The sequence below is a fragment of the Dipodomys ordii genome, unplaced genomic scaffold (assembly GCF_000151885.1).
Source record: "Dipodomys ordii isolate 6190 unplaced genomic scaffold, Dord_2.0 Scaffold8, whole genome shotgun sequence".
Classification (NCBI taxonomy): domain Eukaryota; kingdom Metazoa; phylum Chordata; class Mammalia; order Rodentia; family Heteromyidae; genus Dipodomys; species Dipodomys ordii.
The window spans coordinates 24,199,179-24,213,224 of NW_012267224.1; the positions used below are offsets into that span (position 1 = coordinate 24,199,179).

At 40.6% G+C, this 14,046-nt stretch overlaps 1 protein-coding gene across 4 annotated transcripts in view; it reads right to left on the reverse strand.

Moving 5' to 3' along the window:
* Nucleotides 1-2,987: 2,987 nt before the first annotated feature.
* Tec (tec protein tyrosine kinase) overlaps nt 2,988-14,046 on the reverse strand; it is a 95,741-nt gene continuing 84,682 nt past the window's right edge. For 3 of the 4 annotated variants that reach the window (XM_013009148.1, XM_013009147.1, XM_013009149.1), the window contains exons 12-18: nt 13,530-13,604; nt 12,139-12,310; nt 11,612-11,828; nt 8,093-8,157; nt 5,593-5,711; nt 5,352-5,509; nt 2,988-3,605 (exon numbers count right to left, since the gene is read on the reverse strand). In XM_013009148.1, coding sequence (XP_012864602.1) covers nt 3,522-3,605; nt 5,352-5,509; nt 5,593-5,711; nt 8,093-8,157; nt 11,612-11,828; nt 12,139-12,310; nt 13,530-13,604 — 890 coding nt within the window. In that variant the 3' untranslated portion in view covers nt 2,988-3,521. The remainder of the gene's footprint in view (nt 3,606-5,351; nt 5,510-5,592; nt 5,712-8,092; nt 8,158-11,611; nt 11,829-12,138; nt 12,311-13,529; nt 13,605-14,046) is intronic. The other variant, XM_013009150.1, reaches the window with a different exon arrangement.

The window sequence follows — 14,046 nt, forward strand, 5'->3', positions numbered from 1 at the left end:
CTAAAGACACCCAGAATTAAAGAGTTTTTAACTATGTGCATAACAAAGCTCTCTGGGCCCTTAAATTAAGCTCAATGAGTATTTCCAAGAACTGTGTATCATAAAGAAAATTCTTTCAAATCAATTCTAAAACTAGTTGACTAAAGCATTCATTACTTTTTTTTTCTCTTTTTATGGCCTGTATTGGAGGCTCAAACCCGAAAGTATTGTTCTCTTGCTCAGTTTGCTTGTTCATAGCTAGACACTATCACTTAATCCAAGCCTCTAGTCTGGCAGTTTTACTACCTAATTGGAGTCTCGGGGACCTTTTTTGCTTGGATTGGCCTCAAACCTCAGTCCTCAGATCTCAGCCTCCTGAGTAGCTAGGATTATAGAGGCAAGAGCCAGCAGGGCCTATCCCTATGTTATTTCCATCTTCACAGGCGGTGGATAAAACAGGGAATGTTTGCATTATAGACAAGTAGGATATGGTGAAACCAGCACTAGAATTTGATCTCCTGGCCTTTAATCCTGAGTTCTTTACACTAAATACCATTCTGGAAACAAACACACCATCCTGGTTGTACTTCTACATGTTACAGATATAAAAATGCTATTTCTGTTGTCTTAGTTCTTTTTTCCATGCTGAATATTTACTAGAATTATCTCACCATCATGGTTAAGTAATAAAACCCAGTCAGTGTATCTGGGGCAATTGTCTTCAAATTTTCACAAGTTCAACACCTTAGACAAAACTTGCTCTGGTGATGGAGAACCAGAAAATGTTCTGGAAAAGAAAAAGTAAGCCCGGTTTACTTACAGGTGGACAGAATCATGGCTGTCCTTTTGAAGAGGACCACAAAACATTCTTCAGTTCTTCAGTTGTGTTCCACACAGCTTTAAACTGAAATCATAGTTTGCTCAAGACATTTCTCACGAGCAAAGTTAACCCCACCTATTTTCCTGTTCTAAAAACCTCAGAATGACAACATAATGGCCTAGATAAAAAAGCTCAAAAATCTCCATCCAGATCTGAAGGTAGCTTACTTCTCCTTTCTATATGTGTGGGTGAATCCAGCAAATACATTTCCAAAAATTCACCACATTTTGGTAAAAGGAATCTTTAAAAAAAATCATCAAACTGCCCTCTCTGGACAGAGAATGAAACAAAGAAATGAATTGGAATCATGCCAAGACCACACAGTTAATGTGAAGGAACAGAACTAAAGCCAATCTAAAGTCTAATAAGACCTTTAAAAAAGGTGAAATCTAGCAGAGAAACATGAAAAACCACAATAACAATGCAAAATGCACTATAGCATTTCACTTCATCCCCTTGGAAATGCAACTAAACCTTAGCTAAAAGAGCAAGTTAACACCTGAGAGTATATCTACATTGCCTTTATTACTTCCTTCCTGATAGATTAGTATGTCTTCAGCATTCAAGGTGGATTTTTTTTTTGTTTTAGGCATGCTTATGTATAAACGGTAAGTTTCAGTGAAAAAAAAACTGAAGATTTTTGAAGAAAATGTTCTCAAGAGTTACATGGTATTACCTACCTTGCTTTTCCATGAAAAGTTTTTATAAGTATTAATGCAGAACTGTACCTTCCCTCACTCTCTTCAACACCACTTAGTAGTCCCCACAGCAACTCAAAGTAAAAGGGAAGCTCAGGAGGGGATGGTTGGAGGGGACAGAAGTGGGGGGGGGAAGGAAGTGCAACGGGAGTGCTGAGGCACAGCTTGCATAGGACCAGCTCCTGGAACAAGCTACAAGTCCCGTTATAGAATCTATTTGTCATGGGAGCAAAATTAAAGAAGAGGAGGAGAAATGTGGCTGACTGTGAAAAGAATTGGGACAATTTTTTTTTCCATAATAAAGGATCCAAAGAAGAGGCCAGGCACTAGTGGCTCACACCTGTAAGTAATCCTAGCTACTCAGGAGGCTGAGATCTGATGATCTTGGTTTGAGGCCAAGCCAAGGCGGAGAAGTCTGTGAGACTCTTATCTACAATGCCCCACAACCGTCAAAAAAAAAAAAAAGAGGAACCAAGGATGAACACAGCTTGTGGCCGATGGGCTCCCAGGTACAAACTCCAAACCAAAGAGAAGTGGTTCTCCAGGGCCAGAGTGAAGACACAGCTCAGAGCAGCCAGCTCCCACCTGTGTGTGTGCCCAACAATCCATAGCAACCTCCAGAGGGGATGACTAAGAAGATATGTCTGTTGGTGACCACCCGCCCCATCCCTCCAGGGGCTCCTGAGGGAAGAAACAAAGGCTCTACCATCATGGGAGTCCTAGAGATTTTAAGGATGAGAAACCTACTCAAGTGGATGGCAGAGTCAACACTGAAGCTGTAAGACACAGTTCTTCATCCACAAATGCAAGTCTAGCCACATCTCCTGGGAACACCACATATCCAACTCTTTCCACAGCACCCCAGCCTCTTCACTACAGCTGGAGCTGGAGCTAGCCCTAGGTAGGGCAGCTTTTGTTAAGAGCAATCAGCTTGGGGCTGTGAAGATGGCTTAGTGGTAGAGTGCTTGCCTAGCATGCATGAAGTTCCTGGGTTCCATTCCTCAGCACCACATCAACAGAAAAAGCCAGAAGCAGCTCAAGTAGTAGAGTGCTAGCCTTGAGCAGAAGCAGCTCAGGGACAGTGCCCAGGCCCTGAGTTCAAGCCTCGGTACTGGCAAAAAAAAAAAAAAAAAGCAATCATCTCATCCTCTGTTCCAGGGTGGGTAGATTCTCCAATTAACTGTGATCACTATGGGCAGGATCACTAAGCCCCCAAACAGACCCCAAGAGGCAAAAGCAGGCATCCCCAGATATGTCTACTGGTGTGAGGAGCATAAGCAATGGAAAGACTTAGGATTTCTTTTTTTCCTGAAAGGAATATTTCATCCCCATGGGAAAAGGAAGTGACAGCGGATGGAAATGTCCAATCCTAAAAAGGCAATTTACACTACAGAATTAAAGTTTTAATTAAAAGACAACTCATGTTTCTTATAAATATATAACTTTATATATTAAATGTACTTACAATATGTACAGCATACAAATATTTTAACCTGTGATACTAAGAACAGGGATGAGTACTTATCCAAGTCAGGTTCTTTATTCACCTAGAACTCAAGTCTAGATGATGCTCTAGGCCCAGATCTCTGTAGAAACCCAAGGAAAGAGATGGGTTACTGAAACATGACTCCTTGCCTTCTCACTGGTTTTCTACAGACACAGGCCAACGTGGGTCTGTGTGCATCCCTACAATGGGCAAAGCCAGGGGTCTAGGCACTGTGCCTGATACACTGTACATATTCAAGTTCCTGAGGAATGCAGAGAAGCGAACACTTTCAATCACCAACTCTAAGTACCATCTTCACAGTCCGGAAGACAGTTACGGAGTTACAGTTGGTCTGAAAGAAAATGCCTTAGGCATTTCCAATTTATAAGTAAAACAATCTAGACAGCCAGGTGCCAAATAAGTTCACCAAGTGGCCTTTTCTCATGCCTTGGGATCTGGGAGCCACTGGTCCCAATGCTTATCTTCCAAAAGTTTCTTCACATTCAACTAGTTCATCTATTGTGCGCAGCAAATCTTCGAATGAAGGCCTTCCCTCTGGTTTCTACAATTGAAAGGCAAAGAAAAGCGGTGAGTTTCAGGATCCAATCCCATGGAAATCCTCACTGTTCAAACTCTTATACTACATCATCCTACAGACAGAAAGAACTTCAGACTGAAAAATGTGGGCAATGGTAATTCATCTATCTCTCTATGCTAACCTAGCTGGCATGCCCTGCTGCTTGACTGACAGATCTCTCTTTAAAAAAGAAAAAAAAAAGACTTTTTACTGGCAAATATTAGAGTTGTACATTGGACAAGTTTCCTTTGAACATTTCCATGCAAACAATGCATCTCACTCAAACTTACCACCTACATCTCTCTCCTACCTTTGGAAAACAATTTCACCAGGTTTCACTGTTCTACTTTCAAACATACATACATATACATAGACATATATAGTACTTCAACCATATTTTCCTCTCTGTTGCTTCCTCCTAACATTTCTAAGATACCACGTTGATCAAGTAGTATTAGACCTCTTCAGTGCCTGCAAAAATCAAGCCCTGCAGATCTGCAGAGCCCTATCTACCTATCATCTCTGTTCATTCCCACAAAAAGTCCTACCAGATGAGCGCTCTACTCTCTACTGTCACGTGAATGTCTGTAGTAATGTCTTTACATGCTATTCATACTGTACTCTCTCCCCCTTGTACCTCTTCCTGCCCAGTCTCTGTCCATCCCCATTAATGCTCCTGGGAGGAAGTGTGAGGAATTGGGAGCTTTGGAGTTAGGTGGCCTCTGCTGCTCTCTAGCTAACTGGTCCCAGGCAACATCAACCACAGGAAACCTAATCTTCTTGTCTATAAAGTGGTCATAGTAAAAACATCTAACCCCAAGGGTTACTTAAGGACTAAATCAAAGCATTTGGTACAATGCATTTAAATACAGGTAGCCTAATGTCTGCTTTTCAAGAATCATTCTGGTGCCTAAACTCTTCTGTGAAGTCATAGTTCACTATTTCCAAGTATGAGTAAACAAATGAGGGAGGTTGCAGTTTAGAGGAAGAAACCCTCTCTGGAAAAAGCGACACTTCAATCCCACAAGTGATCCACAGAAAGGAGGGGAGCAACTTCTCAGGCCTGGTCCCAAGTCACTATCTTAGGCAGCTGCCGAGGATTCCCACTTGGGAGTGAGTCCCAGCCTGAGCTGATTAACTGAATTACTAGTGTTTTCCACTGCTTCATATTCATCTTACATTAATCTGGAACTGAGATGAGAGGGCTGGCTTCTTCCCTAGAGCTTGAAATCACTATAAAATGTGCACCAGATGGGCAGGGTGGCTTACATCTAATCCTAGTTGAAAAGAGGCAGAGATCAGGAGGATCAAGGCAACCGGGGAGGGGGGGAAGCATCTCCCCATCTCCATCTCCATCACTATAAGCTAGCCATGAGAGCTATCAACCTATTACCCCAGCTACATGGTAAGTGTTAATATGAGGATGGTGATCCAGACTGGCCGAGGCATGAACAGGCCATGAAAACATTTTTCATCTTATGAAAAATAACTAAAGCAAAAAGGGGTGAAAGTGCAGCTAAACTAGAAGATAACCTGGTGAACAAGCAGGGAGCTCTGAGTTCAAACCCAAGATCTGATTAAAAACAAGACAAAAACAAAAAACAAAACACTACCAAAAAACACATACCACCCAATTCCATAGACTCTAAAGCCTGTACCGGGATCCATCTACCAAGCCCAACTGTGAATGTTTCAGCGATTCAATAGGAGAGCACAAAGAAGTATCTATACCTCCTGCCAACACCTCAGCATCACCTCATATATGTATTTAGACGCCAGCTTCGGCCGGTGGAGGCGGTGGCCTCGAGTAACCATGGTTACCACTTCATAATTGGTGTTCTTCTCAAAGGGCATTCTGCCTTCCGTGAAGACTTCCCACATCAAGACACCTGGAAAAGGACAAGGATTATCACATGACGAATCCACTTCCTCTTCAGAGCAGAAAGCAGGAAATGAGGAACAGGGATCTTACCAAATGACCAGACATCTGACTTGCTGCTAAAACGGCTGTAGTTAAATACTTCAGGCGGGCACCACTTCACTGGGAATTTAGCACCAGAAGAGCTTGTGTACTGATCATCCAGAACATACCTAGGGTGAGACATACCATGGACTTATACCTCTGAAGTACGATCTGTACTTCACTTCATACTGGTGATTTCATTATTTACCACTTTACAGTCAAAAACACAGTTGACTGAAGCCCAACATGCATCCAGCTGGAGCTAAAGGTTTAGCTCAGTGGCCACACCTGGTAGATTCCATCTTCCTCTTGATGCAAAGAAAGGGTGTAAGAGGGAGACACCTCAGCTACACTTAAATCTCTCTGCTCTTCTCTTTCCAGCTTAGGAGACACAGGCAGAATATAGTAACAATAGTCTGCTAACGTCCCATTGCAATTATGTTCTTTAGACAAAATGTTACTCTCAGCCCTATATATAAAAGACCTAAAGCAGAACTACTCTAAAAGAAGTGGTGAACGTGTCTAGAGACATTCATGCCCTGAGCCCCCATGGCTCTATAGAGCAGTTTTTAAGAAGCAAGTGCAAGAAAAGACAAGACAAAGCATGTAAATGGTGACATATACATTTACATACATTCTCTCCCTCTCAAAATAACATTGTTATTTCTCTGTGTGAACATATTTATGTCCCTCTGGAAGGACATACAGAAGCTAATAACAGTGGTTAGTTCTGGGACAAATCCTAGATTACAGATGGTAAATTGAGGATTTAAGCTTTCGCTGTAATGTTTGGTGCATATTTATAAGAGGAATGTATTTATATATTATAGGTGCATATGAAATTCATTCATTAAGGCAGCCATGAGAAGATACACAAATACATTCACAAATATCCTTTGTTGAACTATGGAGACAAAGATGGTGTCTGGCCAGCGCTACTACCTCAGGGGGCTAGATCTTTAAATGATTGTCAATCAGGGATATCTGAATTTAGTATAGGGGTTCACACACAAAAGCAATGATTTTCCAAAAGCCAAATACAGGATGATTGAACCTATGAAAGAAGGCTGCTTGTCAGGTATTGAACATTTTATAAAAAAGCAAATTAAGAGTTGGGTAATTAACACGTTGAGAGTGAGAAATAGACTCTAACACCCTCAAACATTCTTAGGCTTGATGAGTTTCCTTAGAAGCTGAGCTTGCCCCTGCAGGACCTGGTCCTTGTGTGGCCTTAAAACAATTTTTTTGGTAGTACTGGAGTCTGAACTTCAGGCCTTACACCTGCAGGTACTCTACCACTTGAGCCATGCCTCCAGCCCCCTTTTAACTGCTGTTAGTGATGTCTACGGGCCAACTCCCTGACCCTTTCACAGTCTTCTGAGCAGGTCACACGAATCTCAGATTTCAAACTTTTGCACTTGTCTCTTTGACCTGGAAACATTTATATCTAGATTTTTACCTAACTGGCTGCTCATTGCCTTTAGTCTCCATTCAGTGTTCTTATCTGGAAAAAGGTCCTCCTGGTTACCAGATCCAAAGTAAAAATAGCTATGTGCACCACCACCCCCATCCCAAAATATCTGTCTGTCAGAGATAGGCAGATTTTCTCTGAAGAGGGCCCGATAACACATCGTGTTCCACTGCACGCACAGTGCTGGTGACAACTCTCAGCTGTACCTCTTACGTGCAAAAGCACCAAGGCAGGTACAGGCTGTTATAGAAGGCTGTCTCAATAACACTATTTTTGTGAATACTGACCTAAGTTTCAGGTCATTTTCAGGTGTCCTGGTATCTTCCAGTTGCTTGATAAGAAATGTACTCATTATCTTGCCCATGTAATTGTAACCCCTCTATATGGTATTTTCACAATAAAAAAAAAGGAAATGAAAAATGTGACACCCATTATCGGTTTGCAGGACCATCAAAAAAGCTTAGGTCAGACTGACAGGTCACGGCTGCTGGCCCTGTGCGAACATACACATTTAGACTCAGGTCCGTGTCTCTCTTATCCCTAGAACATTCGCCACAGGTGGCAGGAACATAGATGGTTTAGTCTCTGCTGTGGTTCAGAGAGTTGTGTTTGGCACAACTCTCATTTCTTACATATAGTTGAATGATTGCACAGAGAGATAAAAAGGATGGAAAGACAAAATATTTTTAAACGTCTTTTCACTTTATTAAAACTACAAAAGAGAAGAAATGTACTGCAGACAGAACTGTACTAAGCTGTATTTATAAACTGACCGTAAAACATTCCTATGAAAACAAAAGATTCTAGAAATATAATCCACATTGAGGAGAAAACAGAGAAGCCACTAATTTAACAAGCTATATCTCCATCTAGTGGAGAAAATACTGCCACCAGGATACATATTTCCATATCCTAATGTCATTGGCCATTAATGAAATTCCTTCCTGCAAGTTATCATTGATGCAAATTACTTCCACACATACTTATTCTACAAAATAATGTAAACGTTACTTGAAAGAACATAACACTCAGCCATACCTGGCCATGCCAAAATCACAGACTTTCACAACTCCCGCCTCATTTACCAGACAATTTCTGGCAGCCTGGGGGGAAAAAATCATGATAGTGTATTAGGCTAAAAATCCCACAATACAAGAAAAATATGTCTGTTTTATTATAATCCAGCCAAATATCCACAGAGGGTGGAAATGTCTGCTTTTTTTTTTTTTTGGGTCCAGTCGTGGGCCTGAACTTTGGGTCTGGGTACTGTCCCTCAGCTCTTCAGCTCAAGGCTAGCACTCTACCACTTGAGCCACAGCGCCACTTCTGGCTTCTTTTTGCTTATGTGGTGCTGAGGAATCGAACCCAGGGCCTCATTCATGCAAGGCAAGGGCTCTACCACTGAGTCACCTTCCCAGCCCGAAATGTCTGCTTATAGATTATTTTTACCCCAATAGAAATGTCTGCAACATGTATTTGAAACAGTCTGCAGAAAGACAGGTTAGAAAACATTTGCCACAGGTATTACAGACATTATCGTTACCCATAGTCATAGTTAAGAAAGGTCAACTCTGGTTTTCCCCTCTGGTTCTACTCTTATTAACATATGTGAGGATTTGTTGTTGTTTTACTGATGGTGGTAAAATCTCTTGAAGTCCTTATTCTACGTTTTAGTAAGGCGAGCTTCAAAATACACAACCATCAGATGAGCAAGCAGTGATTAAGTCAACTCAATCCCGGTCAAAAGAACACCTGAATCAGGTGCAGTGGCTCCCAGGTAGCAGAGATCAGGAGGATTGCAGTTAAAAGCCAGTCTAAACAGAAAGTTCAGGACACCCCATTTCAACTAAAAAAAGATTGGCATATTGAGGTACTACTGTCATCACAGCTACACAGAAAGTGTAAGAAAAAGGACTGAGGTCCACGTTTGACTAGGCAAAAAGCAAGACCCTATTTGAAAAATAATAAAAGCAAAATGAGCTGAGAGCATGGTTCAAATGGCAGAGCACCTCCCTAGCAAGCTCAGAGCACAAAGTCTGGAGTTCAACCCCAGTACTACAAAACAGTAATAAATAAATAAAAATAAAACAGCTGTGTAAAAGTTTTTTTTGTTTTATCATGTATGGGATTTTCAGTACATTAAAAGAAGACACATCCAATTGGTCAACTACAAATGCAAATTACTTAATGTTTGAATTATGTATTGAATTCACATATTTAGTATCTCCCCAATTGTGAAGGTTACAAGATTCAAGACAATAGCTAGATAGAAAGACATAGTATTTTTAGAAGGAAAATATCATATTTTAATATATCAATATTTAATATTTTTCTCTTCCCAACTGTTCAGAATCCTATTTTCTACATGTGACAATTCTACTTGTATGAGTTCCCTTACAGCACATTGTTAAAAGTCTCTTCTTGTATGAGAAATAGTGACCACTCCTAGAGTCCTCTCTATCTTTCTTTTCTTTTTTTTTGGTCAGTTGTTAGGCTTGAACTCAGGGCCTAGGCATTATACCTAAGCCTCTTTGTGCTCAAGGCTAGCACTCTACCATTTGAGCCACAGCATCACTTCCAGTTTTTGCATGAATAATTAGAGATAAAAGTCTCACAGGGACTTTTCTCCAGGCTGGCTTTGAACCTCAATCCTCAGATCTCAGCTCCTTAGTAGCTAGGATTACAGGCATGAGCTACTGGCACCTGGCTCTTCTCCATCTTTCTATGAGGACAACCACAAAAGCCTTTGCTTGCCAGCAGCAGGATTCTTTTTGAAGCAGACAAAAAGAACACAACCTGCCTTCAAAGGGTGGCACAGATCTACCAGACTAATATCAATACAATAGGCATGAAACATAAAAAAAAAAATTGCTTTCACCAAGATATGGTCCTTGTGAGTATCAGGGTCAGATTCATGAAGAAATTCAATTTGTATCAGCTTGTTAAGTTAAAAAAAATAAGAGAAATCCAGGTGCCAGTGGTTCATGCCTATAATCCTAGTTACTCAGAAGTCTGAGATCTGAGGACTGCAGGGCAAAGCCAGCTGGGGCAGGAACATCTGTGAGTCTCTTATCTCCAATTAGACACCAAATAAACAGGAGTCGAACTGTGGCTAAGTATAGAGCACTAGCCTTAAGCACAAAAGCTCAGAGACAGCACCTAGACCTTGAGTTCAAGCCCCAGGACTGGCACCACAAAAGGATGGAAGGCAGGCAGGAGGGCGGGCAGGCAGGCAGGCAGGCAGGCAAGGAGGGAGGAAGTTGAGTCATGAGCTTCAGGATGACGACAATACTCTTTGTCATTATTGAGCATAATGCTACTGTATGTATGTGTGTGTATATATACATACATACATATATATATACATATATACATATATATATATCATGTCTACTAAGTCCTTTGTCTCAATTATATGCAGGGATAATTAAAGCAGTCTTATAAGCAAAATTGTAAGTTTTATAAGCAATATTGTAACAAGCAATTCAAAGAAGTGGAAAAAGGGTCTCAGAATGATTAGGTAACTATTCTAAAACACACATAGCAGGCCATCTTCCATTTCAAAATTCTCAACTTCCTATTATACTTTAAACCTAGAGGTAACATAACATTAAGAGTATTGACTCTAGAGCCAAACTCCCTGGATTCAAATCCTGCCTACTCGATTAACTTAACTGTTGCTATTATTTTACTCCATTTGCACCTGCTTCCTCATCTGTGAAACAGGAACAGTAATGATACCTCCTACTTACAATTTTTGCAATGATTCAGTGACTTATATTCAAAAATGCTTATTACCTATTTGAGGTGAATGAATTTTTTTTAATGCCTTGCTGCTACTCTAACATACTTTATCATCAGAACGCTGAAATTAAAATTTAGGGGAAATCCCAGAGGCAAATCCTATTTGCTCTGGTGAAAGGATCAAGGTAAAGTGATAGTGTTGCTGATATGCTGAAAATAGTCACATTTGTGAAGGAAAAATGGGAGGAAAAATAGAATAATGGAGGCGAGATGGAGAAAGCAGAATAAGGAACAATTCACCAATGTCCCCATCACAATAATTTAGAAAGTGACAGACTTCTTCTGGTATTGTTAGAAGCTGCCATCTTTCCCCAATGATTAATGAGAGAAGGAAAATGATTTCTCTAATAGTTTCTAATTATAGCATATGAAGTGAAAAGAGATTAGGATTTAGGAAGAAAGTCAAGACTAACTCTAACTTTCCATTCATCACACTTTACACTTTATGTGTGATGAATGGCACTTTATTTCCCTGACGCTAACTCCCATCTATAAAATGAGGATAGTAATAAATGTGCTCATGATTAGCTCTCTCCTGGGACTTTTCTGAAGCTTAAGTAGTTCATGTAAGAAAACTTGCCTGGAGATATTAACTCTGTAGACTGTCAAATAAATCCTTCCTTTAAACTTAAGAAGTAAGTGGCTTACATTTACCAAGTTTAAAAATAACAGTGAAACACTGTTAGCAACCAAAATTGGTCACTGCTACTGCTGAGCCAGTATTACAAAAGAATCTGGTGGGTGAGTGGGTACCAAGTCTCTGTGGATGAAGCTGTTTCTCTCCAGGTACTCCATGCCTTCACACACATCCTGACACATACTCAGCAGCATGTCTCTACTGAAATGGCCTTGTCTCTGTCGGAGGAAATTCAGAAGGCAGCCCCGTTCCATGAACTCAGTCACGATGTAAATTGGTTTCTGCTGGGTGCATACCCCATAAAGCTGTACCAGCTTGGGATGTGTCAGCTTCCTGGGGGGGGGGGGGAGGAAATGCATATGGCATTACTACAGAAAAAGAAATCAGCAAAACAGAAAGTGCTCAAATAAACAACCTCGTGATGCAACTAAAGCTTCTACAAAAACAAGAACAAACAAAAACCCAAAGTACTAGGTAAAGAGAAATATTAGAGCAGAAATCAATGAATTAGAGGCTAAAAACAAATAATACATAGAATCAACAAAGCAAAAAGCTGGTTCCTAGAAAAAGAAATCAGCAGGCGTATTAGATGGGGCCCTTCTTCATCTGAAACAGGGAGCCGGAAGAAGAGCTAGAAACTTACATCATGACTTTAGCTTCTTCTATGAAGTCCTCCTCACACATGGCACCCTCTCTAATAGCTTTGATAGCTACTTTGTACTGGGCTCGCCACTTGCCCAGCCTCACCACTCCGAACAGTCCACTCCCCAACTCCCTCATAAAGGTCAGCTCTGAAGGGTTAATCTCCCACTTCTCTGAAAGACAGAAGGGAAAAGTGGGAATCAGTGAGGAAAGAGAAACTAATCAAGAATCACCCTCAAAGTTCAGGAAGATACTGTAGTCATTACTACGAAACACAGAACAGAGGTACATCCTGAATCTACTATACTGCACAGGGGTGCTTTCCACCCTCTCTAAAGGGTGTCCCTTTTAAACTATCCCAATAAAAGCAGAGGAATTGAAAAGGCAAGAAGATACTGCATAACAGACTAAAAGTAACAGCTAAGAGTATGTGTGTGTAATTGAATTCAGGGCTCTCACTTGACTTTTTTCACTCAAGGCTGTCACTCTGCCATTTGAACCACACTCCCATATCTGGCTTTTTTTTTTTTTTCTGTTTATTTGGAGATAAGGGTCTCATGGACTTTTTTCTACCTGTCTGGCTTCGAACCACAATCTGCAGATCTCAGCCTCCTCAGGACTACAGGGGTAAAACTTCTGCACCCAGCTTCAAGTCCATTAAAAAACAACAACAACAAAAAGCACCTTTTATCACTCCTTCTCCTGAGTTTGTTTGTTGGTTTTTTTTCCAATTCCACCAAGTTAAAAGGAATTAAGCCTGCTATTTATAAGGCTTTCGTCAGAAGTAACAAAAACCATCAAAGTAATTTATTTTTTTCATCCTAGCACTTCACTTTCTGCCACTAACCAACAAAAACAGTGAGAACCATGGTTGAAAAGACAATGATTTCTTTTTAAATGCAAATGGTATTCCTTGTCTTTTCCCCTAGAGAAAGTTTCCTACTAAATTATACATACTGAGCTGTGCGCTGGTGGCTCACGCCTGTAATCCTAGCTACTCAGGAGGCTGGGATCTGAGGATCACAGTAGTTCAAAGCCAGCCTGGGCAGGAAAGTCCGTGAGACAATAATCTCCAATCAACCACCAGAAAACCGGAAGTAGCACTGTGGCTCAAGTGGTAGAATGGTAGCCTTGAAGAGCTGAGGGATAGTACCCAGGCCCAGAGTTCAAGCCCCCCCCCAAATATGTATATACACATTGACAGAAACAAAACCTAGGATTATAACAGCTATGAAGTGTCACTGAACACCCACACTATATACATAAATAAGCTTATTTTGTGATACCAGATTCTTATCAAGCAAAATTGCTAATACAAGCACAGAGCTAAGCTTATGTGATACAGATTCTTGTCAAGGAAGATTGGTCATGCAAGTACAGAGCACAAGTTACCATAGCTGAATCCCGCAGTGGTTGGTGCATTCTTCCCCTTTGTACTAACTGGGTACCGCAGCCTTGTGACAAGTCCTAGAAATCAGAGAAAGCCATGCAGTTGAACTTAACCATCCTATACATCAAATGTTAAAGTAGAAATGAAAACTCATTCACGAATTACTTTAGTCCTCATCTTCTGCTACAGACTTTCATTCATTCAACAAGCTTTCTTCCAGTGGTTGTCAAGCATTATGCCAGCTTCTCCTCTCAACATTCCAAAGGAACTTTTAAAAAAAGGATTAATTAAAGAACTTCTCAAAGTTATTATCAGCTACTATATCATGCTCTTTTTGAATAGGAGATCTGAACTATGAAAACAAATTGTGAGTCTGCTGAAAATTAAAGTGATTCACTTGATTCACTCGATGCTAGCGATCCTTGTATTAAAATTGGACTCTAAGATAACAACTATGAATATATCAGCTGCTGCCATTCAGTGAGGTAAGTTAAAACCTTTGCTTACAGAATTAAGGTA